Below are 27,074 nucleotides of genomic sequence, written 5' to 3' on the forward strand. Positions count from 1 at the left end.
TTTCACTGCAATTATAGAGGTACATCATAAAACTAAATAATAACCATGAAAATAATCTGCACTCATTGCTTTATTAGATAAAAGCGCTGATTTGGTTTCAGTTATTTAATAGCTTGAGACAGTTCAGCCCATTGGCAATACTGATAAGATCAGTCTGCAAATCAATAGAAAATGCTGAATGGGTGTCAGGAATCACAGTGCCACTGTTTTTCAGGATACATTCCTGGGTATTTCCTGCACATCCCAGCACATTTTACACTATGAATTAAGAGCAGAACAACCACTCAATTCCAGGGTATCACTCACACTCAGAGACACACATCTCTGCAACAGTGCAACAGGAGAAGGTTCTAGAGCAGACTCTGCATGTCAGTGCAAGAAAACAGCCTCCACACAGTCTTTTCTTTGGCTAATGGTCAGTTCTGAATTCTTTAACAAATAACAGTAATTCCAACTGAACAGACTGTTGAGGCCAAGAGAATGCTTAACCCTTTAGTGTCAGCAAAGACAGGTGTGCTAGTGCAAGAAGGAATAAAAACACAGGCATTATCAATGGCCTGTGCACATTAGACTTCCCAGAGAGCTGAGTCAGTAGAAGCAGCAGGTAAAGCGAGGAGTGGAAGAGCAGGCCATGAAGGTGGAGAGAAAGCTCTGCTCCCTCTGAGCTGGAGGAAATGGGAGAGCTTCACCATCTTTCACAAAGTTCTCTGGGGAAGAAAAGAGGAATGCTATAGGAACAGATTCAGTGAAAAAAGGAACGGGATCATCAGACAGTTCTGTTTAGTTTACCTGTTCAAAGCCACGTTTCCTTACTCAGACACTCAGCATCACAACATGTCCTGGGCCTTACTAAAGAGACAGTCACAGAAAAGAGAGGAAAAACGTTTCTAGCACCACATAGATCAGAGCAACTCATGTCAAAGCAACACTGCTAAACCCCTCAAAGCTCAGCATTTTAAGCTACAGAGATCAGGCAGAAAACAGCAGCATCAAATTCACCCTGGCATCACCTGAGAGCACCACTGATGCTGGTTAAAAGATCAGCTGGGAAAGGAGCCCATCCCACCAGCAGTGCAACAGCCTCTTAGTGCAGCTGTTTCCAATGACATCCCACCTCCACCCCATCATGTTCTCCTCACTTGAGCTTCTCACAGGCACATTTGTTTCATTGGTGAAAACTAATGAACTGTAAAAGACAACTTTGAGGTTGGCAGATCAGCCTCTTTTAACGATGTGTGAATGACTACAAATTGCAGCTTTGATTTTTAAGCGACTTCCAATTTCAGAGGCTTAAAGACTGGAAAAAAAAAAAAAAGAGGCTGAAAAAATTAATAATATCAGATTAATGGCTGCATGTAAGGCCAGGAATGCACAGAAATCTGGGTGGTTGTGTTTTGTCCCTATTCTTATCACTGAACAGCAAACTGTATGTTTGCCTGGAGCTGCAAACCAGCAGTGTATGTAAACCACAGTATGTACAACCAAACTCCAGACATCACTCAACGTGCAACACACAACTGCTGCTTATGGCCCAGAGCTCTGCCATCCCAAAGTCCACCTCAGCAGCTGCTCCTCTTGGGTTTTTGTCTCACAGCTCATGAGAGTTTGCGTGAGGCTCCGGAAGCTCGTCAACATCACAGTTCTTAATGAGCTGAAAGAGAAACTCGACCTGTTTCTCATAACTCTCAACTGAGATTCTCTCATTCAACCCATGGATCCTGGTAGAAAGAGAAGAATGTTTTTCACTCCAACATGCATTTGTGACCCACCTGCACATACCCAGCACCTACTTGCCACCTCATTAAGCAACGCTCAGCACAAAAATACAGCAACAGATGCCAAAAATACTGCAGTGTCAGTTGCTCAATCTAACTGAAATAATTTACTGATCCTAAGGCTCACAGCACAACTAAACTCACGGTGTACATGGAAAAGAAAACTTATCCCACCTCCTGACCATTCATATCCCTGTTCCACGCAGCTATCAAAGCATTACAGCACTCCTGTGACACCTGCACCTCAGCAAGATGATAAATGGACACAAAAAAACAATCCTTTGCATGTTGGAGTTCTTGGTTATTGCTTTAGCCCAGAAAATCTAACTTTAAGGTGCAAACAAATTCAGTGTCCAAACACTTAAGGCCAAGCACCAGAACGATGCCTTTCACACTGCAGCACAATCTAGAGGAGCCAGTCAGCCTCACTGTATTGCCAACACCTGAACGAGGTCTTGCTCACATTTAGAGTAAAGAAGAGTAAGGGCTAACACTCTCTCAGTGTAATTACCACCCCCTATTTGTGCAGCACCCAAATATGCAGGAAATGGGTGGCCTTCCAGAACGTGCAGCGACACCAGCACCACGCCAAGGTACACAAGGCTGGGTTTCCTTCAGCCTAACGCCTATCAATTCTCTCTTTCTCTACTCCCCACCCCCAACAGCTGCCCACATGCAGACAGAACACGGTACCTGGGAAGATCATCTGACTTCAAGAGCACCGGGTTGAATCGATAAATGGCACCTGTGACGTTAGTGAAATGCCTGCTGTCTGTGTTTCCAATACACGTGCCTGGAAAACAAACCTCAGGTTTACTGTGCAGGGCAGCAGCAATTTAATGACTCACGCTTTTTCCCCCAGGAGAAAGGAAAGGCGTCTGATTACAGTTCTGTGTGACACTGAACTACATCAAAAATCACTGAGAACAGTTTGTTGGAACGTCCTGGAAGAACAGCATTCTCTCCTTTATGGAGAAGAGGAAGCGAACATATGATTCTGTCATTCTAAGAACAGCTGTGATACCAAACCTGCAAAGTTCAAGCTTCAAACTGCAGTCCAACAAATAGTACAGAAATAGAAAGGAGCTGCAAGCAAGGGAAGGGGCTGGGATCATAAGGAACAATACAGAAAAGTAGGAATGGCTTTGCCAGCTCTGGGAACAATAAAAGAAGAGCTAAAGAAAGAAGACCTCCTACTTTCCCCTCACAATTCCTTTCTTCCCTGAAGAGATTCCTTTGTATGTGCAGAGAGTCAAATTCAAGGCTCATTGTTCCTGCCGGTTTCCTGTTTGCTTTTTTACTTCCAGCACTAAAAACTAACATAAAACTTGAAAACATAAAGAGGGAACTGAGTAAAAGAGGAAAAAACAGCTGTTTCCAGTAGTTAACAGCTGGGGTGGAGAAACAGAAAATGGAAACAAGGCAATACTGGGAGGTGGGGGAGAGAAAAGCAGGGAGGAAGCTGAAGAGGAAATAACTGTCATGTGCTTGTTGTTACCTGGGACTACACTGTCAACATTTGGGAAAGTATCCAGAATGGTTCTTTGAAAAACATGGACTCCAAAGGTCTGGTCATCCCACGGGCTGATGGGAAGGGGGTCAAAGGCCTCTACAACATCAATCTTCACTCTGTCATCAGCAACCGTGTTTCTAACTGTCTCTAGCACCTATGGGTAAATCACAGAGATTAATAATATCAATAAAGCGAAGAAAGAAGTGAGAGCATCTCTTCTAGACGTCAATATACTACTTTGCAGAAGATGTTTCCCTATGCACTGCTAACTTTTGCTCCAAACACAGATGCAGAATTAGGAAATGGTGTGGCAGCCTCTCTTCCTTTACTGGGCAGATGGCTGACATTTAAGCAAACATTTTTGTCTCAGTGCAATCAGATGCACATCACTGCCTCGAGGTGTTCCTCAACTACTTCAGCTCTGACAGCTTGTTGCCCCTCTCCTTACTACTTCAATCCAGAACAAGCTTCCAGAAAATACAAACTTCCAGAGGTTTTGGAAGGGAAGACATTACTTTTTGATAATTTATCACAGCTGTCATTGGCTGAGCAGGAATGTCCAGCCTGGAGCATGCAAGACTCATGCATTCTCACAAGTCACAAGTCCTAAGCTTTATTCCATTCCACCATCACATATAATGCACATATGCTCTTTGGCACAACCTTTTGAAATCTGCTCAGTGTAATTGCAAGACACGATTCCAAGCTCAGTCTGCCTCTTGATCTGTTCCACATTCAGAAAACACTTGGAATCTGTACAGCATTTCTGAGAAGGTTGTTCTGAATAAACTCTATTCTGCTCATAAGCAAATCGATTTTGCTGACTTGCACTGCACTCCTAGAAACAATACCCAGAACAGAGCCTGACTGAAGCAAACATAGCCAAATGTAGTGCAGTGCTGAGGCTAAGTGAGGAACAGGCAATAGAAAACAATGCACTTTGCACTCCATCTCAGAGGAGAAAGGACAGGAGGTCAGCTGCACTTCTGGCAGCCTCCATTAAGGAGCAGCCCCCAAACCTTCCCATGAAGAGAGATGAAAAGAGTGTTCTGACATCTACTGCCACAAGGGCTAAGTTAATTTCAGATGGCAGAGCTTCACTTTGCTGTGGAGGGATGGAGAGGAATGGGGAGGACACTCACGTGCCTGTATACCAAGGCACTGCATTCCCACATCCCATGTCTGAGCTGTGTTATGTGTGGTTCTCAAGTAGAATACACTCAAAAGCTTGGGAGGCAGAATGCAAGACAGCATGGAGAAGCATTAAAACAAAAGGAAGCTTCCAGTCAGCAGAGCAGCCATTAGTTATCTGTTTCAAAGGTAGAAAAAAGGAAATTATTTGAGATGAGAGCAAAAAAGAATGAATAACTGTGCAGGCAGGAATACCTCCATGGCCTTCTCTGCAGAGTGGATCCGGAAGTTCACAGTTGCTCTTGCAGATGATGGGATGACATTGAGCTAAAAGAAAAAATAAATGTATCAGAACATAAAAGGAAGGTTAGAAACAGATTAGGAAGGCAGCTGCAAACTCAGAAACTGCTCAGTGATGCTGGGCCTCTCAGGTGGATGCGCCACTCCATTTCCACTGGTATCAATACGAGATCTGTTTTGTACCCAGCATTCAAATGCTGCATCTCAGTTACAGTGCAGATGACTACAAAAATAAACAGCCATTGGGTCAGTGAAAAAATGAAGCTAGCTGCTACACAAAAGCTTTCCTCCTATGATGAGACACTTGCCTTCAGAAACTCTGCATTGAGAAATTTTCAGGCAGCTTTTTTTCAGTATTTTTCCTTTTATGGCCACATTATTTCTTTTCAGTTATGGGCCATGCTGTGTCTTCACTAAAAAAAGTAACTTCCTCCACAGAATATTTGAATTTTGTTGAAAACAACAGAAGAAATCAGAGTGTTACTTCTCTTGTGGCCGCTCAGTGTCACTGTTCAGCCACTGTATCACTCCTGCATCAGGGACACACCAAAGGCCCTGTTTATTTTCCAGGGCTGTAATATTTTTAGGTAGCTACACCTCTTTATCAGGGCAAAATCTGCCTCTGTCAGCCAGAACTTGTTTTCTCTCAGTCCAAGGTGCATGCTAACCCTCCTCAAATGATGGTAAGGGCCTGACCTGTGCTCACAAAAGCAAGTTCCCATCTAGGCCAGGGAAGCAGCTGTTTCTGTTCATGTCCACAATACTTTGTGTGGTTTCTTATCTATCCTAAAATGTAAACAATTGTAATGTTGGCTTACAAATGTCTCTTTGTGACAGATTTCAGATACTTCAGACAGGAAATAAGTTGCAACTGCAGCTTAATTCAAGTCATGCCCGAAGTGAGAACCAGACTGGTTGTGACAGCACACAGGGTGTGAGATTAGGGCTGTACTGATCTTACAATTAGATGTATGCAGACAGAAACTGAAAGTCCCAACTGCCCCATTATACTAAGCAAATAATAATAATAATGATAAACATTATCAAGATGAAGCTACCTTGATTCCTGCGTTAAACATTGTGACTGCTGTAGTAGTTCGAATCAAGGCATTAGTGGAAGGTTTCCAGGCAAGAACTCTTACAAAAAGAAAAGAGTCATTTTTCAAAGACATTTCCTTAACAGAAGCACCACATTTACATAGGGAACAAGCTGAACTGAGGCTTATTTAATTAACAAATTGTTTATTATCTGTTAAGCACTGACTTTAAATGGTGTAACTGATTTCCTGGGATGACCAGAAATCAGTTTCTGACAAGCTTTCATTTCTTACAAGTGAGACTGATAGTGTTCAGCAAGGATATGAATTCTTACCTGCTGACAATAGGTGAAAACAGCCAGAGATTGCTCATGATGAGATTGAGAGGAAAACTGAACTAAGTGGAGGAAACAGAACCAGACATTAGTAAGTTTCTAGCTGTCAAGATGACACGTTCATGCATGTGAAACAAGGCCAACAGGACAAACTCACAGCGTGGGATAAATGCCAGCTTCAGTCTTCTTTCCAAGAATTACATAACTGTGCTCCAAGCTCATATGCTGAGTTACTCTTCACTTAGCAATATGAAAAACTGGGAATTAAATGATGGCTCTTTCCTCACCTCTGATGCAAGGTGCTCCATAGTCAGGAGTTCCGGACCATGGCCAAACAGATTGCGCATGGGATTCTGCTCCAGTCTAAGGCAAAGCAAATCAACATTGGCAATTAAAACAGTCTTTGGCTGTTACTGCTTCAGAAGGCTGATGGGGATTTGGTTTCTAAAACCTATCTACGTATTGGAGATGTAACCATACTTTCATCTGTGAACTGCACATTTCTGACCATTCCAGCCACATGCAAAAATTTCCTTTCTATACCAACTGAAGAAATGTAGAGGCCTGACTCTTATGAAGAACACATGAGAATCTATTTAGAAGTGACACCACAGATGAGGTTTATCTGCAATATGTACCTACCAGTCAGTGTGCTACCCACAGAGATACGTAATGAGAAGATTTACTCAGCTTCAGGATAAAACATTCTAACACTACATCATGTTGATTGGTTTGGACAATTACCAGCTACACACTACACACTCCAGACATTTGGCTATTGTCCCTTTGCTGGGCATTGCGTTTCTGCCCTTCAAAGTGAGCTTCCAACTCCAGCTTCAAATCTGTGAGGGGAATTTGCTAAATACTCTGAAAGCAAATATTACAAAAGCAAGTCAAATATCAATGCCTGGGGAACCTGTCTTTGATGTCAGACAACAGGGGAGCTCTCACCTGGACATTGCTGTTGCAAGAATGCCAATACTTGTCTCTTTTGGAGGGAAGGATGAATGCCCTGGCTCTTTTTCCACGGTGAAGTTCAGTGTTATTGAACCTTTTTCTGTGACAGCAATTCTGGCCAAATACAAATAAATGATTGATGCAACTCCAAACACACATGCACAGAGCACAGGTAGAAGAAACTAGCCTGTATAGTTCTAGCATTACACGAAACACTATAGAAGCAGCAATAACAAATTCTCAGCAATCTTTAAACATTTGGAGGTCTGATATCTTGGCTTCTCCTCCTGTGAACAGACTCTACAGCATAATTAACACTCCTGCATCAGATAAGCAGAACATTCTGCTTTTGTCAGCACAGCTGCGATGGACAGCAAGCAAACCAAAGGCCCTTTGCTCTCTGTCATTTCAGCAATGCCAACACTGCCTCATGCCTTGAAAACATTTTGGTGACATTAGCAAAGTCATTTCTAACACATAATTAATGGAAATGAATCATTTTCATCACAATGATTCTTTTTCTCTTTTACTTACAGAGCTATTGGCTTCTTCACGCCCGCAATGATGCCGTCCAGGATAGCGCTTCCCTCATCCAGCAAGAAGGAGAGTTTCACTCCTCTGGATTCCAGCAGAGCTGCCATCTTCACTGCTCCCTTCCGACCAAACACCTGTGAAAAACCAGTCAGGAAATGGCAAAGTTTAGCCACATCACAGGGAAGAATGCTGGAAAGCATCTTAATGTTCATCACCTGCAACAACCAAGCCAATCTTTGGCCAGCTTGCCATGCCTTATTACACTCCCAAGTTCTTCCACGTCTGCAATCAGAAAAGAACTTGAAACAACACTCTGCTGCCTTCTTTTCTCATTGCTCATTACACCAAATCCCATCAACGTCACTTAAAGCCAAACAATCAATATGTAACTATGAGCACGAGCCTGACAGTATCTACACACACAACAAAGAACAGGAAGGATTTTCTAGGTGAACAAGGTTTAAAGAAATAAGACTTGCTATGTACATGCCAAACAAGTAGTCATCTAGCCAAAATGAAAGAAAATACCTCTTCATCATGGCCAATGCCAACATAGAAAGACCTGCGGGGTCTGTAATTTCTTCTCAGTAAGAATTCTAGAGCTTGCAGAATGCCCTGCAGAAAAGAAACACGTAAACCCACCTCAGAATATTTTACTACTTTATGGTGTTAGTGGGAGAATAAGTGCAAAAGATTGTAATGTAACAGAAAGGAAGCACGATGTGTTCTCAGCCTGTAAGGAGACTTTCTCCTGCTCAAAACGGAGTATTTACTTCTTCAGCTCCTGCTGATGACATTCATATTCTCAAGTAATGCCTCAGGCTTGGTGTAATACAGCATCAGTCTATGCACACACACTACAGCGCAGGCTTGTTCTTCCAACTGATGAAGTCAGGGACAAAGTGCATAGAAAGCACAATGCTTTTCATCATCCAAGGACTCCACTGCTCCTTTAAATCGTCCATCCTTTACACAGCCTGGCTCTGGCTTGAGCTACCAATCCCATTTATGTTAAGGAGCAACATGTTTCATTCAAAAAGTACTAAGGCAGAAACAGAAGAATGAGAAATTTACTCCAAAATGAAATGAAATCTACCCTTTGCCCCTTTGCCATATTTTTCCATTTCCCTTGTCTTTTAAACTACAGTTTTCTGTTAGTTTGTCATTTTTAGCAGAAATTTACATCACCTCAACCTCACAAGCAACCACCTCATCTTTCCCACCACAACCACTGATTTTTATTGTCCATTTGTGGGATCACCTGTGCAGTTCACAGTAGGAGGGAGTGTCAGAACAAAATCACTCAACCAAACACATCTGCATCTGTAAATACGTTTTTCTACATCTTGAAAGAGACCTCATTGTTTCCTTCAGTAATAGAAGACCACCTCGCTTCATCTCTAGGAAAAGCTGGGGAGAAACTGCAGGGCTCAGGAATTTTCTTAGGAAAGAAGGGCAAAAGAGATAACGTGGTCAATCTCAAGAGAGCACATTCCTTCAATTTGCCTTTTCCTCTCTCTGAAATATTACCAAGAAGACGTACAATGGCAGAGTTTTTGTTGTCCAGAGTTCCTCGTCCATAGATGAAACCTTCATGCTCTGCAGCTGAGAAGGGAGGGAAATCCCAGCCCTCAGGGGGAGCAGGCACAACATCCATGTGCGCGAGCAGCATGTAGGGCATCAATTCAGAGTCAGAACCCTGAACTGTGAAGAGGTGGCTGTACTCCCCAACGATTTCATGTTGAATGAACTTGGAGGAAAACACAGCTGGGAAGACTGTTTGGAAGAACAGATAAATAAAAACACAAGAAGAAGAAAAATCAGTGCTAATTTCCAATTGTATCACTGTACAGCCCACAGAGCAGTCAGATGTTTTCGATGGGCTCAACAAACTTGCTCCAGGAAGCAGATGTGCAGCTTCACTCTCACACTCCCACCAACCCATTTGGGCTCCTATTTGGGATTTTTTTAAGGAAAAACAGGAACTGTCATCCATCAGTGCTGCAGCTGTTTTACAGCAATGATGGAGCTGCCAGTTAGGCTGAAACAGTACCTTATTTTTTTACTTTTTTTTATGGCAAAGTCACTTAGCCATCTATGAAACACTAAAAAAGGGCATCCGAACTTTTTATTTGCTAGCTTTGGCTGTTGGTGTATCCTTGATAGAATCATAGGATGGCCTGGCTTGAAAAGGACCACAATGCTCATCCAGTTCCAACCCCCTGCTATATGCAGGGTCACCAGCCACCAGACCAGGCTGCCCAGAGCCACATCCAGCCTGCATGTACTACTCCACTGTACAGCAAAAAGGAACAGCAGGGATGACTAAAGATGAAAGCTTAATACCTTTCTGAATGTAATCCCCAAATTCTGCCATGGCGGTTGCATTTAAGTCCTCCGGAGACACGGAAACAGTCGGGATTTTAACAGCACCTATGGTCAAACAAAACAGAGATCAACTGACGTTGAAATCAGACCGGCACTTCAAAAGGCAAAGCAATATTTACATTCCTTGGCATTTTTGAGGCTTTACAGATTGTTTCACAGCTCAGGGAAGGGTGACCTCAATGGGAAGGACAGGCGCCCTTCAGCTCAGCTGTGTCTGCTGCATTTCCCTTCTGTTTCAGACTTCTTTTTTTTCCCCAAAAAACCGGAACATATTTTGTTTTATTCAGCCCGATGGCTGTCATTAGGGATGGCACTTCTACTAAGGAAACCGACTCCTTGCCCACACAGCTTTCTGGCAGATAGTTGGGCATTCACGTTTCCAACGGCAATGCAATCAACCCACAAAGCCTCATCGCCAAACAATGCTTTCCTTGCTCAATCTCAGCCCTTCGCCTCACACACAACAGACCCTCCAACACCGAACCCTGCTGGGCAGCCCGGGGCTCTCGAAACGCCCCTCACCTCGCAGCGTTTCCTTCATTTCCAACCTCTCTCCGATACTGAAAGCGGCCGTTCCCCCGCGCCGTACCCACAGCCGCGGGATGGCCGGGGATCGCAGCGCGTAGGTACGGATCAGCACCACTGCCGTCAGCGCCAGTAGCGCCGCGCAAAGCCCCGCAGCCGCCGCGCACAGCGCCGCCCGCCACCGCCCGGAGCCACCCGCCATGACCGGCGGACTTCGACCGCCGCCGCCTCCCGCTCTCGCTAGGAGGGTGACGGACGTGGCCACGGACCAATCGCCGCGCGGCTGCTCGAGGAGTTGACCAATGAGAGTCGCGGTCCCGCCCTCTGCGTGAGGTGTCTTGGGAGTTGTAGTTGAGCGCTGTTGGTGTGGAGTGCAGTGCTTTCCTCCTGTGTGCGTATGCGCGCTCGGTGAAAATTGAGCTTTTTATCCAGCAGTGAGCTGAGCCACGGGGCTGCTGGCAATGTGACAGAGTGATGTGGTGAGAAACGGGTGTCTCTGTGAGGGAGTAAGCCGCGCTTACTTACAAGGAGATGGCTGGCAGCAGCAGGCCTCATCCTGAGGGGATTCCGACCTTCAGGAGGTTCAGAGCTCAGGAGGTTCAGCCTCTCAGCTTCCAGCAGCTCCACAACCCGCCCCAGCCACATCTTGACTCCCACAATGTTTTTTCCTTCCATGTCTGTCTCCCGATGTTCCCCCTCACTCTTCCCAGCATTACAAACACACGCCTCCAGTCTGGTTTCACCGTGGAGCACGATGGAAAACGTGTTCCTTCTTTACAGCAGTGTTGTGCTGAAGGGTTGCATCATTTTATCCCGTGGCATCAATGTTTGTGAGGTGCGTTTAGCTGGGAGCTGCCAGAAAGCCTCAAAGCAGCAGCAGAAGCGAGTGATTGTTCAGACATTCTTTATTATAAAAAAGAAAAAAAAAAAAAAAAAGAAAAAAGAACAAAACCGATATTAAATTAAATAAATTACAAACATTCTGAGCTGGTTATACATCATGAGTTTGTCGGGGGAGGCTTCAGAGCTGTTACACACCGTCAGCAATAAAAGGACACTGAAATTTAAGATTTTCTACCCCAGTATTAATTGGAGTTTCCCTCACTCTCCTGTCCAGGACATGAAAATGAAGACATTGTTGAGCTTCCAGTGGTTCTATCCATCCATGTTGTCACCAGAAGTGACCTGTGGCTACCAAAAGGAGGAATCATTTCTCCTGGGCTATCATCACTGTGTGCCAGTGCTGCTATTGCAAGGAGCCTCCCTTGAAATCCCATCTGTTATGCTGTAGGAACTTCAAGAAACAAAATCTATTCTTCATGCACAGCCTGTTGCTCTGAGGTTTCCTAGGGTGTGAGGTCTGGCAGATCCTGAGGAATCAGTCTCCTCCAACTAAACATGATTGAGGAACTGGAAACTGCAATTTTCCTTGTTTGAAGCAAAGCGACCTCAGAGGTACAGAAACATTGATTGCTTACTGTAGAATTGCTTCGTGTTCCATTGCACCAATTTCTTTTCTTTTTTTTTTTCTTTCAAATAAGTGAATGAAAGGAACTCTCAAACAGTAGCAAAACAGCATGAGTAATCACCCTCAAAGATAAGATAATTTAGCTCTTGTTTTCAGCTTGTACAACAAAACACAGTTCTGGAAAAGGCACTGCTGTCTCTTATCAAAATAAGTAATGACTATTAGGAGGTGGTTTGTCTCTTTTGGGAAACTGACTTTCTTTGGTGTTATTACTCTCCTGCACCACATAATCCGAAACTGAGGTAGAGAAATGGTGGCTTAGTGAATGAGGTGTTACATAAAGCCAAAGTGGCAGGTCGTGCTGTGATTACCTGTAATGGTTGTCTAGCTATGATGGTTCATGAAGCTCTATTTTCCTTAAAAATGGGACATTGGGAGCAATAGGGAAGCTCTGCTTTGTCTGCCCAGAAAGCCTTCCAGCAATGTGTGAATGAAACTCAATATGTACCTTGAAACAGTGTGCTAAAGCTTGTTTATCTTTTTAAAGTCGTGGAGCAATACAATCAAAATAAGCTTTAAAAATATAATTTGCTTGGATTATTAAGGCTTTTTTTTTTTTTTTTTTTTTTCTTTTTTTGCATTCATGGAAATACAGCAGACTGTTCAGTTTTGCTTGTTCACTCTTATCTTTATCCCAGTGCTGGAAATACTTTGTAGGAGGATTTGAAAATCAAACAGAAAAAGCTGCATTCATTGCAACTGAAGACATACTAAATTTTCTATGGCCTTACTTCCATCAAAGCCATATTTGAGGTTGAAACTCACTGAAGAAGGGTCCCTTTAACTCTTGGCTTCTGCTTAGGTTTTTTCAGGCTTTAGATTGTTATCTTGTCATTTCTGTCACAATATCAGCACTGGGTAAGAAGGGAAGATGTCAGAAAGGGAAATTAAAATAGCACTTGTTATAAGCATCACTCAAATATAAAAGAATGCCAGATTTCTAGAAATGATTAAGATCTCGTCTGTCTGTCTCTGGGTTAGAGCGTCAGGCTTGTTTGCCTGAGAGGTAGATGGTCCTGGTATTATCAATCTGAGATGAACTGTAATGAAAATCATCAAATATGCAGTAGAGAATTGTTACAGAAATATCACATATAAAAAAGAGCGTTCCCTTGCTGCCTGAGTGACCATGAGAGCTTGTCATTGGAAGCCCTCCATAGCGCAGCTGGTACCAGTTGCAGATACAAAATGGGCTGAAGTTTTCATCTTGCTGCCCTGGATCCAGGACTTTACAAGAAGGAGGTTCCTCGCTGTCCCTGCATTTGCTTTTTGTGGTCAAAATGACTTGGGGAAAAAAATATATAGAGATATATATGTATCTCCACAAAGCACTAATCCATGTACCACGTATCATTTAGGTACTGCAGTCAAGATGGAAAGGGAGGCAGAACACCCTTGGAATTAATGGTTTCACGACATGCACAGTCTAAAAACCTTCTCTGCAGCTCTGTTCAGACAGAAGGAAGATGCCTAAAAATATCAGGAGGGATTTTAACTGGAGCCTGGGTCTTCTGAACGCATACTGACTTACTGGGCAGGCAGACCAGCATGCACACGCAGCACACCGTAACAAGGAATTCATACTCCCCATTACAAGCTAGCCCTATTAATAAGTCAAAATATAATCTGGAAAATAGCCCACCTGAGATACTGCACCAGGGTGTGAGAAACACAGCACTGACTGGAGGCTGTGGTTTCTGGGTCACACAGAGAGCAGTGCAGGGGCATGGAGAAATGTGGGGGAACACAAAGGTTGGCACCTGCAGTGCAGGCACCCCGACAGTCAGTGCACGTTTTGAAACAGCATTACCTTACAGGCTGCACCTTGCAAAAGCTGCTTTTGCTCATGATTCAAAGCCGTGAGAGGCTCGCAATATTTGCTTAATTTCATTTCATCGGGAAAAGAAGGAGGAAGGAAAAGAAAGAAGGGGGTTTCCCAAACTGTGTAATGCCTCCGTGGGCAGAAGATTGTGACTGTGTGAGACAAAGGCAAGCACGTGGCAAGACCAACTGATTGTCCCATGCGCTGAGGCACCTGCCATCAGGTGAGCTTGCTTCTCTTCTGTGATTAATGGGATGGCATTTCCTGAGTTCCTGCTCCGTGGTGTTCTGTTGTCTGCTCCAGAGGCCATTTCTCTGAGCACCAGAAGCAGAGCGGGAGAAGAAATTTACCAGTTCAAGAGGCGTGATGACCTCTTGCTTTGCAAACACTTTGTATTCCTGGGTAGGAGTGCAGCTCTTCGTGATGGGATGGGAGAGAGGAGGCTGTCCAGGAGGGTTTATCAGCACGAGGCTCACAGCGCTGTCTGTGTCTCTGAATGGAACATGCTTCCAAACATCTCCTAGAAGGCACACAAGGCGTGCTGGGTTAGGGCTGGTGCCGTGGCAGAGCACAAACCCAGCAAGCGGTTCAATCGAACACAGAAACATCAGCTGAAGCCCCAGCCCTTCCCTGGCCTCCTTCTTATAGTGTGGGGTCAGCATCAGGCAGTGCCTCCTCCTCTACCTGATTCAAGGTAGAATGTCCCACCTGGTGTCCCTCCTGCCCACAGGCACTAGAACTAACCTCCTCCAGGTTTGTGAACTCCGAGCTGCTTTCATCCACGGACTCATCGTAGATGGAGAGCTCTGTCTGATTCGGCCTCTGGGAAGGAAAGAATCAAATTCATGAATTAACAGAGTTCAGGGACAAACACAGTGAAAGAAATGAGTAGCCCATGCATGCCCAAGGGGAAATGCCCAAGCAGAAAGGGCACAGGTGGAATCTTGTTGCAGCTGTTTATCGTCGCTGACTGAGCTAGCACTTACACATCATGCAGAGATAAGGCATACGTAAACTTACTCTTATGAGATAACTGAGTAAAACTGCGCTGGTTCTAGCTCTGGTTATTATGCAATCAACCAGTGTATGTTTGGGGAAATAACCTATCTGACCCTCTGTTGTCAGCATGTGCCATATTCCTGCTTTGACCTTTTCTCTTCCTACCAAGGGAAGCATTCATGGATGTTCAAGGGCAGGTGCATTTGCTTTGCTTCCTTTTGCTGTGGCCATATTCTGCCCTTGAGTGCAGTTGCATGCTCCAGCCAATGCCAAACAGAGAGCACAGACCTGGCACTGCTCTATTGGCCTCTACCAGCTGGGACAACATTCATCTCCCAGCTTGGGCCTTGCAGAAAACGTTTACACTTCTGACTTCCCATTTAATGCAATTCAATCAGCAGGTGTTTGGCTCCTACATGAAAATTCAGATAGGAAATAGTTTGTTGGATTTAGACCTTTACCACTTAAGATAAACAAGAACGTTTACCATGTGCATTAGTGAGATTTTGTTCTTCCTTTGTGCTGGCACAGTGTATGGACTTAACAGTACAGTACTGTGAGGTGGAGAAAAGCAAATGGGGAGCAAATGTACCTCTTCTAAGGTGGGTGGGTGGACGACTTCTTTGATATCTGCCAGTGCGAACAAAACAGCATCATGGATGGTCAGGAAGATGTGTTTTCTGTCCAGGCCTCCTTCTTCAAAAACCCCACCTGTGCTGATGTCGTTGTACACCTGGGCTGGGGAAAAGAAAGGTGAACCAGGGTGAGAGCAAAGAAGGAAGCCTTCAAAAGCAACATGGCTGATGGCGGCTCTCTGAGGAAGGGCAAGCCCAGAATGCACAGTTTGCTGAATTATTCTATTGCCAGTCTATTTTTCTATATGCTAAATGCAGAGATTTTCCAATAATACAACTTCCCAAACAAAAGAACCTATTATGCAGACAGAGAACAGTGTTTCTCCTTTGTTTCTTCTGTTCTTTCATCTGTTCTACTCTTTCATCTGTTCTGAGTTGGTCCTACGAAGAGATGACAGCTAGCAAAGTTTGCATGAAGAAAATAAAATCCCAAAATGGAGGAAATGCACATGGAAATGTGCTCTTCATGGATTCTTACCATGCACGTTTGCCAAGAACACTTTAATGCCAATCTTCTGATAGCTGGAACACAGCTAGAAGGGATGAGAGGGCAGAGAAAGGATTAATAACACTGCTGCTCTGGCTTTGTGTTTATACATTAAGTCTTTTATCCAAGGCTTTACACGTGTCCTGGGAATGCTGAAGGAGAAACTCACACAAACCTCCGATTGAGGAGGGTAAACATCTTTATCTAAACTGCACAAGGGAGTGGAAGGTACTTGGGTGGTAAGGAGCCTGACTGTAGCAGAGGACTCACCTTGCCCAGTGCTTTTGTGCCCATGAGGTCAACAAAGCACACCCCGCTCATGTCCAGGATGATGGTGTGGAAGCTGACATAGGGCGGTGCCGTGGCCATGGGGTCAACATCTGCAGCTGACATTTCCCTGAAGGTGCTTCCTTGCAGAGTGGTGGTGCTGCCCAGCTCGCTGGAGGTGTGTACCTGCCTGGTGCCGTTGGCAGGAGGGTAGAACGTGATGTAAGAGATGCTGGCGCCGTTAGCAGTCGTCTGGTTGTTGTTGGTGTCTGTTGGAGAGGTGCTTTCAAAGTCTTTCTGGAGCTCTTGCATGGATAAGGTCTGTGGGAAAGCAGAGGTAAGCAGTCAGGCAGGACCGCTGGCTTTGTGAGCCAAGAAACGCTTTCTTTTATGCACTGAAATAGTGCAGGATCTTCTCAGACACTGAGAGAGGATGGCTGGAAACATGCTTCCCAAGGGAAGGGTTTGAGCTGAAATGCTGACATAGGTCCATCCTTAGGGCAATTCCACATTCTAGCGAAGGAAACTTTCCTGCTGTCATTCCAAACTTGCTACCTCTACATTTTTCCTGCTCCCAGCCATTTCCAGTTGTCCTGCATGTAAACGTTTGACTGCTGGGCGAAATGGAACCGTGGGTGGGAAGGGAAAGAGTGCAGGTGGTGGTAAATGTGACTGGGAAGACCGTGCAGAAAATCATACATTGAGAGGAGCTCTCTGATGGAGATCTGGGGAGCTTTGTTCAGCAACACAAGCACCCAAAATGAGTTACCTTGTTCTGCCTCAGTAAGAATTTTGGTGGCTTTGTTGATGGTTGTGCTGTCCCCTTCTCCTGCCATTTCACGTATTTCTTCCTGGCCAAGTACACTTTCCCAGGATCCACTCCAGTCTGTAGAAAAGAGAGTTTCTCTGAAAAAGCCTCTTCAGCCCCAGAGTCAGGGATCCCCCCGAGATTTCCTGGCCTGTGGCATGCAGCACAAGAGGACAGCAGCTGCTGTGCACAGGAGGTGACAGTGGTGGCAACCAGACAGCACCATGTCCTGCAGCACAGGCACGTGCATGGAGAGACACGTGCAGCAGGGTGACTGCTTTGGCAGAGCCTGGAGGAGGAGACTTGCCAAGATGCAAATATAACCTCTAAAGTGAGATCTAAAAACAGATCAGAGAGAAAAGGGCAGAAGAGTATGTCTCTTGATCTACAAGAGCATGATGATCCTGGGATTAATTATCTCTGCCTGGCAAGACAGGAGAGAGCAAGGGCTATTTGGATTGGCCGCCAGCAGGAATTTCTCAGGGCATTGCTCACCTTGGCTATAATCTTCTCACGGAATATCTCTGAGTTGGCAAAATACAGTGGCGAGCAGTAGGTCACAATTTTAATGCCGTTGAGTTCGTGTACCTGCAAGAGAGAGGAGAGCTCAAACCAGATGTGGTGGGGCTGCGTGGGGTGCAGAGTGGTCGGGGCTTTGGGCAGTGGTTAATTGGGAAAGCCAAGGTGAAGGGCAGCCCTGAAACAAACAGCAAACAATTTCACTGGGAGAGAAACCTGGGTTTGGGCCTCCTGGTCACATTGGGTACCAAAGGCAAAGAGCAGCTTCCTTTTAACTCCTGCTTACCTTGTTGTAGGCTTTGGGGTTCTTGTAGATGTCTGTGGATGTTACTTGGCCGAGTGCAGAACCGTTCCGGCTGGGAGAAAAATCCAACCAGAGTTAGAGAAGATCTTACAGAAGAAGAAGAAAGAAGAGAAGAAGGAAACTGCTTCTCTTTGTACCCATCACCAGGATTTGAAGTATCGCTTTAGGAAAACGCTCAGATTTCAGCCCTGCAGAGCCTGTTTGGATGCTGGCAGAACACAGCCAACCCACGGGACTGCCTTGCTCACCAGGGAAAGACCCAGCACAAGGCTGCAGAGCAGCCAGGCAGCGCTTCAGCTGGATCCCATGCTTGGCTGCAAGCCTGCTCCTGGCAGGGCTCCCCACCCCGGGGGCCAACTGGCTTTACCTGAGCTCCCAGTCTGGGAGGTGTTAATGAAGGGCTTTGTGGATTAAAAATAGCGCTTCTCTACGCATACATGGGGCTCTTTCTATGAGCAGCACTGGTGGGAACTATGCAGGTAGCTTTTCTGGCTGAGGTAAATAGCTTCTGACATCCTCCTGCCTTGGGATGTGCACATCGCTAACCGTGCACAGGAGTGGGAATGCAGGCAGTAAATTAGCGCCTGCCATTCCTGTTTGCGCATTCCAGGCGCTGAGGAGGACACCTGCACTCCCCCAGGCTCAGACTGCACGTTCCTTCGAAACGCAGGCCAGAGGTTGCTTATGAAAATAACCTACTGCTTATTATTCTGCAGCTGGGAGATGTTTCCCTTCCCTTTAGGTTTTTGGAGCTACGGTGGTACTTACAACTGGGTATGGAAAACCACAACCAGCACGGAAAATCCCACACCCACCGCGACTCCGTAGGGCAGGCTCAGGAAGAAGGCAGCCAGGAAGCTCACCAGCCAGACCAGCTGCAGAAAGAGAAGGGCAAGGCATGGTTCTTCTGCTGTGCCCTGGGCTGGAGCACAGCGAGGGATGGAAAATGGCTCGTGCTGATATTCGGGACCCAAAGAATGGCACAGCTGAGGATCAAAAGAATGCTGCAGCTATTCTAATTACACTGCTTAGTGCATGTTTTCGTGTGAAGCGTCGCTGCTGGGAAGCTAGCCAGAAGCCCCAGCTTTTCAGCTGTAAAGCAACCAGTGTAATTCTTCATAGCTGCATGACCCCCCGTCACTCATTCAGCTCAAAAAGTCTCAAGAAAAGGCTCCTGCAGATCAGACCATCTGCTGCTCAGCAGCACTCCCACCCCCAGGAAAGCTCCTGCTGTCATTCAGAGCGTATGGAAGGAATGAGCATCAATCTGCAAACTGCCTGAGAGCCTGCTGTAAATGACCTGAGCACATAGCAGATCTGATGACAAAGTGTGACAGGGCATAGCAAAACCTGCTCCACCTCTCAGCTCAGAGTCCTGTCATCTGTCATTTTTATATATTAGCACGTGAGCATCTCCATCCACATGAAATTGGTCCTCTATAAACGTGCCTTGTGAGAATTGTTATCAGGGGATTATAAGCTGATCCTCAAGACTATGAAGAGCTAACTTTGATCTTGGTCAAATCAGGGTAATTTTGATAATTTCAGCATCTCAATATCAGATTAAGAACGATGCCTTTACATGTGAATCCTCTCCATCTGGACTGGATACAGGAGCATGCCTTTGGAGCAATCTGTGTGATTAGCACCAAAACACGACCAGACCTGAGGTAATGGACACCAATGGGCTGACAACACCCAGAAGTGATATTCCCCAGTTTGGGACAGGAAGGGCATTGAATCTAGTTCAAGTTCCAGGGAGATTAAGGTCAGTGGAGCGCAGCTCACCCCAATGGCATTTGCTTTGTCCTCACTCTCTTTGCACTGAAGGCAGCTTGTGCCAGCTGGGAGCTCTGTGCTGGACAGTGGGCCTGTGCCTTCACCAACATCACAGAGCTCAGCTGGGACTGCTCACCCATCTCTGTTTGAACAGAGCGTTTTGGGAAAGCTGTTGATGGCTCAGGTCAGCCCCTTTGGACTCGCGATGGCTGCGATAAGGCAGCGCGCCGGGTCCTGACAGGATATTGGCTCGGTGTCCGCACACACCACTCAGCCCCGGGAGCCCTGTTCAAACACTGTCTTTTTTATGTCAGACATTTCCAAATTCCGTTCTCACTCCCCCTCTCGCCACCCCCTTGGGTTTATACATCAACCAGTGCCTGGAGTCCTTATCGCTGCGAAGGGCTCTCCTCACCCTGGAGGGCTATTGTGTGAGTTTTTAAGTCATGACTCCTAGATATTGAGCAGGGCCGGTTTGGCTAGTTCTGGGCAAACAGGCTCCTGCTGATGATTGGCATTTAAACAGAGCAGGTAATAGTTCAGCCTCCATGACATGTGGCCAGGCCATGGCTACAGACCATCAGAAGTGGATGGAGCACGGCAGTGGAGCAAAACCCATTTTCCCCAGAAGGGATCTGGGGTCCCCCCACCCATCCCCAGGCACTCACGCAGTCCAGCTTGCTCTTCTTCCACAGGTAGAAGGGATCAGCCAGCTGCTTGAGGGAGTTCTTCAGGTTGACAGCGATGAGGGCTCCCAGGACAGACTATGGAGGGGAGGGCATGGTGTCACCCTGTGCGTGGTGCTGAGCGTGTGCCACATTTCACAGCAGATGCTTTCCCAGCCCACCAGCACAGTGGAGACAATGAAGATCACAAAGATCATCTTTGCAGCATGATGGTTTAAAAGATCATTGTTTCCTACAGACAGGACCCCAGCCCATAACAAATCATGCTGTGCAATGGTTTGCATCAAGCAAGGCTTGATGAGTTCTCTGAAGCAAGGCTGAGCATCTCCAGCATGGAGAGGTTGAGATGCTGCTGCTGCACTTTTTGCACATTTGTTCACCTTACCTTTGGAAGAGGTTCAAGATAAATTCCTAGAGAAAGCATGGTCACCATAACCACCAATGCCACAAAGAAACTTGCCACCTGCAGAAAGGAGAAAAACCATTTCATTAAACATCAGAGTCTTTCTGAACCCCTTCCTGGTCCTTGCTTTCCAGCTGCTTCAGCCAACACTGGAGCTGGACACTCCAGGGCTGTGTGAGCAGCCATTGCCTCTGAGAAGCAGGCTAGAATCTCCCAGTTCTCACAGCCCAAAACTTCTCTCATGTGGGAGCTCTGCTCTGCTCAGTCTGAGCAGCCAGAGTGGGAGCACACATTGACAGCCCTATATCTGAGACGGGTCCAATGAACCGTGCAGGGAAAAATGGGGCTGGGGGAGTATATTTTGTATTTAACAGCAATGTGAAACACTCCTACATGGAGCTTTTTCAGGCCTGCAGTGATGTCACGCTGGCAGCATGCACCTCTGCAGGGATTTGAATGGAAGATATGGGAGTACTAACTTGTGATTTGCCTCCTGCCCCGTCCACAGCCAGAGTGACTGAGAGAGCGCAGCAGATGACGTGGATTTTGAAGAAGGATCCAAAGAAGTTACTGCAGCCCAGGGCCAGCATTTCCTGTGGAGAAGGAGGAACACAGTCATCTCAGTGAGCAGCTCCAGTCCTGCCCTGTAGAGGTGTTTGAGAAGAGAAATACAGCCCCCAGCTCCTATTCTCTACAGTGTATCCCAGAGCTTTTCCTTCCCAGAAGAGCTGAGGTGGGTTCCAGCCACTATGGCAGGGCAGCCTGGAAGCATCATGCCATACAAACATGTTGTCAGTTGTTGACACACTAAGGGCAGGGCTTCATGTGGTATGCATGGCTCTTACTGAAAGCTACCACTGGTGCCAGTGATGACAGGAGAGGATTATTTAATGTCCTGCCTCTCACAGTATCTAGGTGACACACCAGGAACCCAGGCCCTCGTCTGCTCTATAAGCAACACATGTGCTTCACTGTGCTTCAACCTGCAAAAATGCCATCTGGGCCAGAACCTGGGGCTGAAGTCTCAGCTCTGGAGGGAAAGCAAAGCAGCGAGCTGAAGCTAAGTCTTTTCCTCCCTTTGACAGTGCCTCTCCCACCTGTAGGAAATGGATCTGCCATGTCCTTTCAGCCTCTGCCTGGCAGGCTGCCACGTGCGTGGGAGAAGCACGTACATTTTGAGCAGCCACGTGCATTTGCAAGCTTCCCATTCATGCAGCAAGGTCTTCCTTTCACGCCTGAGAGCCAGGGGAACATTCCTGCATCTCTCCAGAGCAAGCTTTACCTGGTTGGGGTCCACATCATAGCCATGCTTGGCTGCCAGCGTCCTCCCCATGGCCAGGTTGATCACGTAGCTCACGATGGCGAGTGAGAAGGCTGTGCCAATCATGTCCTTCCACTTGCTCACCAGGGGCAGGGTGGGCTCTGGGAACCTGCATTCAGAACAGAGGAAAGAGGTGGTTGGGATGCTGGCATTGGAGGCAGGGATGTGTTTTTAGGAATGGTGTCTAAGCTGTGGACAGGGTTAGGGGATGGTAGCATGGTGGAACAGGGCACAGCAAATCTGCCTGGCAGTTCTGAAAGGGGATTGTTGTAGAGCAGAGGAGGGTTTTCCAGGATGCAGAATAAGGAGGAGGAGGGGAAATTATTTGGATGGTGAGTCAGACATGCACACATGCTTACCCCATGCTGATCTTCCCAACCACTGGCATATTGTACTTTTCAGGCATCTTAAAGCTGCCAGAGATTGCAGTTGCAACTATTACCTGCCAATGCAGAGAGTAAAAGAGCAGTAAGTAGAAAGAACGTGAGCTCTCTCAGAAGCATTAAGTGGTGTTCCTGGGGCTGATGGTAGAAAATTAACTCCAAATTCAGACAGGAACACGAGAGAACATCCCATGCAGGAACTTTGTTTCTCATGTTTGGCATTACCAGGATGCAGCTGCAGCCCAAGAGGGATGGGCTGTGTTTCAAGGGTATCCTCCATGAGGATGGCCCAATTTCAGACCCCAGAGTACTGCACTGAGCATGGACGTGCTGTACTCCTCCAAAGTCCCCTTCAGAGCAGAACTGGGCATCCCAGGGCTGAGATGGGACAGAAGGTCTGTCTCCTGGAGGTCTGAGGGACAGCTCATGTGTCACTTACGATGATGATCTCCATGGGAATGGGCATCCGGATCTTTTTCATGTACTTCAGGTTGAGTTCCTTGACAACAATCAGAAGCACAGCACTGATCAAGGCATAGACCAGGGAGGCCACGTTGGTTTTGGGCAGACCTTTGCAAATATCAATGAATGTCTAAAGGGGAGAAAAGAGGAGGAGGTGTCATGGGACACCAGGCCCAATGGACAGCACAGTGGACAGTACTCATTACAGTAATCACCTGCAAACACCCTGAGAGGTGATGGGGCAGCAGTGCAGGTGTGCAGCCAGCTGCTTTCCCCCTCCCTCCAGCCTCTCCCCTTCTCCCAGTCCCAGTTTCCCCAGCACAGTAACAACGGTGCCTGCAGTGTGGTGGGGAGGAGGTACAGGGAAGGACCCTGTCCAAGCACCCACTTACATAGACGATAGCTAAGGGCCCGGTGTAAGACGGGACTGTCAAGCCGAAGACGTACTTGAGCACGGAGATGAGGATCTGCAGCCCTGCTGCTGTCATGAAACCCCTGATGAAAGACTCTGACAGGTAGATAGCAACAAAGCCAAACTGCACGAATCCCAGGCACAGCTAGGGTAGGACAGACAAGGTGTTATTAGAAACGGGCCAGGCCCAGTAGAGCCACTTCCAGCATCTGTTCCCAGCCCTTGCCTCTGCTCCAGGGATGATAAATCCCTGGGGGTCAGCTTTGGATGGGGCACACAGCAGAGGCAGTGAAGAGTCCTTACTTGTATGATGGCAGTCAGGCAGGCTAGCGTGGCAGAGATCTCCAGTCTGGCTGCTTCCATGGCTGTGGTATTCACGCTGGTCTCATTAGTAGTGTGATTGAAGTACTGGAAGTCAGACTCTGGAGCCAGCTCATGGCAGACGTTGCCAACAATAATGCTGATGACTGCAAAAGTACCTTTGGCACAACACAGTGATGTCAGTAGTTTGTTCTGGAGAGTGTCCTGCCCTGGAAAGCACTCGGACAGGTTAGGCTGTCCTGAACGAGTCACTCAGCCCATCAAGGGATCATGGACACCGTAAGCCAAGCCTGCCCAAACATTGCTGCTCCAAGACACACCAAGTATTCCCATTCAGTTGGTGCTTAGCTGCCCTGTGCAGAGAACTGCTCTGCAGACTCACCTGGGACCATCTGGTGGATACCGCCAAGGAAGAGGTATGTTATCAAAGGGAAGAAGGAGGAGTAGAGCCCATTGACAGGAGGCAGGTTGGCCAGCAGTGCAAAAGCCATCCCTGGGGAACACAAGAGGAAGGTGCAGGTCAGCGTGGTCCGAGCAGCCCCTGCTCTGCTCGTGCTCTATTCCTGGTCCTGAGGATGCTGACAGCCCCAGCACTATGTGGCCATAGTGGGTGATCTGGAAGGGGAAGGGTTCCACAGGAACATACAGGGACAACCAAATGGGAGGGAGAGCTTGGGTTTGCATGTGCCAGCAGTAACGTAGGTAACCGCCACAGACTGCGCATCCTCTGTGCTATCCCCTCTCAGTGATAGGGAAAGCTGTTGCTTCTCACCTTGTGGCACTTGGATTGTCCCCGCACTGACCCCACCGAGAACATCAGGCAAAATGTACTCCTTGATTTTATACTTGGGAAGCCAAACAAGTATTGGGAACAGGCTGAAGAGAATGAGCTTGAATCTGGAAGCTGAACATCTGGAGGAGACAAAATATGCAAAGAAGTAAAGAAGAAAGGAAGTAATCAGGGACACGAGCAAGGAAGGAAACCAGGAAACAAGGAAGGACCTTCTGAGCAATGCCTCAGCCTTTCCCCGATACCAAATCCTATGCCCAGTGTTTTGGGCACAGCCCTTCCATGCAAGTGCAAGGCTCTTGCTGTTAACAGCTGGCTGTGCCAGGGAGGATTACTGTGGGAAATCCTGGGAAGTCCCCAGTGCTTCACAGCTCTGAAGGGTTTGGCTGCCCAATATCTCGAGTCTTTATTTCTAGCACAAACGGTGTGACACAGCTCAGAGATTGACGGGGCAGTTGTGCAGAGGCAAAGATGAGCTTCTGCAGGTGTTTGGTCAAAAAACCCAAATTATGTCAGAAAGAACACTGTTTCTGAGTGCTGACACATGCAGCTTCTCACACCTCTGCCTGCCAGCATGTGTGCTCTCCTTCCCTGTACCACTGCCTTCACTCTTTCAGGGAGCAGAGTGAGATTTCCAGGACAGCACAGAATCTCAAGGTTGGAAATGACCTGCAAGATCATCTAGTTCAACCACCCTCCCATTCCTATTAGTACCACAAGCACAAGCAATCAGCAGGATTATTCAACTTTCTTTAATGGAAGCCAGTACAGGAACTGACAGAAGGAAATCCCAGCTGGAAAGCTTAAATAGTCTACTTGCTCATACCTGTATCGCCATTTATGCTTTTTTTGTTATTAGTAAAATTTGGAAAACAGCAACCCAAATCCCAAAAGCAATTGGTGCAAACTGTTCTGCTTCTGTGCCTTACAGTGTAACAGCAGTGAGGCAGTGAGAACAGCGTCCTGTTCCCCTTGCTTCTGCACCACGCGTGCTTATCCCATGCTTTTCATCCATCAAAGACCTCGGAGGTTTCCCAGGATTAAAACGTGAACTATGTCCCCAGGTCCAAATAATGACCCAATTCCAGACCAGCTCTGCTGTAGTTTTGCCCCGGGAGTAGAGATAGGATTCTGTGTTACCTGAAAAGGTTTTTCAACTTTTCCCCGACGGGATAACTTCTGCTTTTCTTCTCAAACTCTTCATCAAAGAGGCTGACCGAGTACGCAGGGCGTTCGATGACATAGCGGGGTCTGGCGTGGCTCATCTCTGGATCATTTAAAGGTTTCCCAGAAAAAAAGAACAAGCAAAACCAAGAATGTGACTGGAGTTGTCCCCACCTGCAGTATAACAGACCGGACACCTCCAGCGTCTGGGAGCCCTCCCAGAACATCTCCACCCTAAATAGTTTCCCTATGCGCAGAGGCAGGCTCTGGGAGTGGCTTCTCCAGCACTGGGGACTGCTGCTCCCCATGAGCCTTCCCCAGCTAATTTGAGGTGATGCTAACGAGTGATGCTGTGTGAAGGGGACAGAATCCATCCTGGGTTGTCTGCCAGACGGGCGCAAGTGTTAGTCTCAGTTCTGCCCTTTTTGCCTTAGGCAGGTCATTTGAGCCATCTCGTGCCTCAGTTTCCCCACCTGCCATCAGGGTTGGCACAGCTGCACCTCATGCAGCAGCTCCGACACAGCAGACACCGGTGCTGTGATGAAATGTTGTTTCCATCCAAGGTGTCCCTGTTTCGCTGCCCACTGCACTCAATCACATTCAACAGCCTTCCTTCGTCCCCGTTGCTTTGAGAGGCTGTGAGCTTGTCCTGGATCTATTCTACGAAGCGATGCACGGAAAGATAACTGTTGCTAATTTGTTTCAGTGATGATGATACCGAAGCATCCTGATGGACTAGTCCTGAGCAGTATCTGGGTCTTACCAAAGAGGCTGATGAACTTCAGAAAGCCCTCATTTTACCATGACTGGGAAGAGGGGAGAAACATTACAAGTTGGGAAGTCTGAGGGTGGAGAGAGGAAGTGGTCAGGCATGGACTGGGGTATTGGTAATGATGTGTGGCACAGCAGTGATGTAAGTGGGTCATTGCCCAACACAGGAGCAAAAGAGGGGGTGGAAGAAGCAGGTGATTCAGGCAGGAGTGTGGATCAAGAAACAACATCCAGGTTGCCAAGGCTGCGTGGAGCGATCCGAATCCTCCCCCCTCCCCTCTTTCCTCACTGCTCTCAGGTAACACTGAAGTCAGCACACATCCAGGATGAGCCAACGTTCCTGTGTAGGAGCAACGCTGCCAGCGCCGTGCAGATCCCTCCCTGGGCTGGAGGGCGTGAGCAGCACAGAGCAGGAAGGAACATGTGATGCAGGCAGCTGAAACTTTGGGGGAATTTAGGTCAGCAGAATCATAATGCTAAGGGGTTAAGAGGGGGAGGTCATCAACCCCACTGCTGTCTTAGGAATCACAGTGGCACCGAGGGCACCTTGCTGTAAACCAGCACCAGCAGTGCTGTGCTTGGGAATCTGCGCTCTGCTCCACATTGCCATGGCTCGTGGGACCCCCAGGAGCCCCCATCCTGGATGGCTCTGAGGTCCTGGCGAGGTCCCTACAGCACGCCCTCAGAGCCCGTCCTCCTGCATCCACAGGCACTGCAG

The 27,074-nt window shown here is 47.1% G+C and overlaps 2 protein-coding genes across 7 annotated transcripts; both read right to left on the reverse strand.

The window, feature by feature from the left end:
• Positions 1-52: 52 nt before the first annotated feature.
• On the reverse strand, positions 53-10,723 carry PM20D1 (peptidase M20 domain containing 1). 6 transcript variants are annotated; one of them, XR_007373233.1, is made up of 15 exons: positions 10,493-10,723; positions 9,929-10,015; positions 9,126-9,358; positions 8,111-8,197; positions 7,583-7,716; positions 7,043-7,162; positions 6,379-6,454; positions 6,092-6,153; positions 5,778-5,856; positions 4,675-4,746; positions 3,274-3,442; positions 2,469-2,568; positions 1,559-1,718; positions 790-849; positions 53-707 (listed from the first exon to the last, which is right to left on the reverse strand). XR_007373233.1 is itself a non-coding variant. In XM_048926117.1 (14 exons), the coding sequence occupies exons 1-13, from the start codon at positions 10,695-10,697 to the stop codon at positions 828-830; spliced, it is 1,446 nt and encodes a 481-aa protein (XP_048782074.1). In that variant the 5' UTR covers positions 10,698-10,723; the 3' UTR covers positions 53-707; positions 790-827. The 6 variants fall into 6 exon arrangements, 4 of the variants coding, with proteins under 4 accessions (XP_048782074.1, XP_048782072.1, XP_048782073.1 ...); XR_007373232.1 differs by having other exon boundaries at positions 790-1,718; XM_048926117.1 differs by lacking the exon at positions 1,559-1,718.
• A 1,914-nt stretch (positions 10,724-12,637) lies between these two features.
• On the reverse strand, positions 12,638-25,686 carry SLC26A9 (solute carrier family 26 member 9). The gene is made up of 20 exons (XM_048926104.1): positions 25,562-25,686; positions 24,404-24,543; positions 24,014-24,124; positions 23,614-23,789; positions 23,291-23,455; positions 22,876-23,028; positions 22,413-22,495; positions 22,015-22,162; positions 21,212-21,325; positions 20,715-20,792; positions 20,312-20,407; positions 18,633-18,739; positions 17,847-17,916; positions 17,537-17,629; positions 17,003-17,119; positions 16,237-16,554; positions 15,958-16,012; positions 15,437-15,582; positions 14,590-14,667; positions 12,638-14,365 (listed from the first exon to the last, which is right to left on the reverse strand). Exons 1-20 carry the CDS (start codon positions 25,684-25,686, stop codon positions 14,318-14,320), a joined length of 2,421 nt encoding a protein of 806 aa, XP_048782061.1. The 3' UTR covers positions 12,638-14,317.
• Positions 25,687-27,074: the final 1,388 nt, after the last annotated feature.

Source organism: Lagopus muta, chromosome 24 (assembly GCF_023343835.1).
Source record: "Lagopus muta isolate bLagMut1 chromosome 24, bLagMut1 primary, whole genome shotgun sequence".
NCBI classification, from domain to species: Eukaryota; Metazoa; Chordata; class Aves; order Galliformes; family Phasianidae; genus Lagopus; species Lagopus muta.

Excerpts from the sequence above, each read along its gene's own strand:
- PM20D1 (XM_048926115.1), bottom strand. The coding sequence starts at position 10,697 with ATGGCGGGTGGCTCCGGGCGGTGGCGGGCGGCGCTGTGCGCGGCGGCT. Across the intron at positions 6,154-6,378 it reads TGGAGCACCTTGCATCAGAG|TTCAGTTTTCCTCTCAATCT; the intron begins GTGAGGAAAGAG and ends TCCTCCACTTAG. Across the intron at positions 2,569-3,273 it reads TGTTGACAGTGTAGTCCCAG|GCACGTGTATTGGAAACACA; the intron begins GTAACAACAAGC and ends TTTGTTTTCCAG.
- SLC26A9 (XM_048926104.1), bottom strand. The coding sequence starts at position 25,686 with ATGAGCCACGCCAGACCCCGCTATGTCATCGAACGCCCTGCGTACTCG. Across the intron at positions 18,740-20,311 it reads AGAAGAGCAAGCTGGACTGC|CTGGTCTGGCTGGTGAGCTT; the intron begins GTGAGTGCCTGG and ends CTCTTTCTGCAG. Across the intron at positions 17,120-17,536 it reads GTGAGAAGATTATAGCCAAG|ACTGGAGTGGATCCTGGGAA; the intron begins GTGAGCAATGCC and ends TCTTTTCTACAG.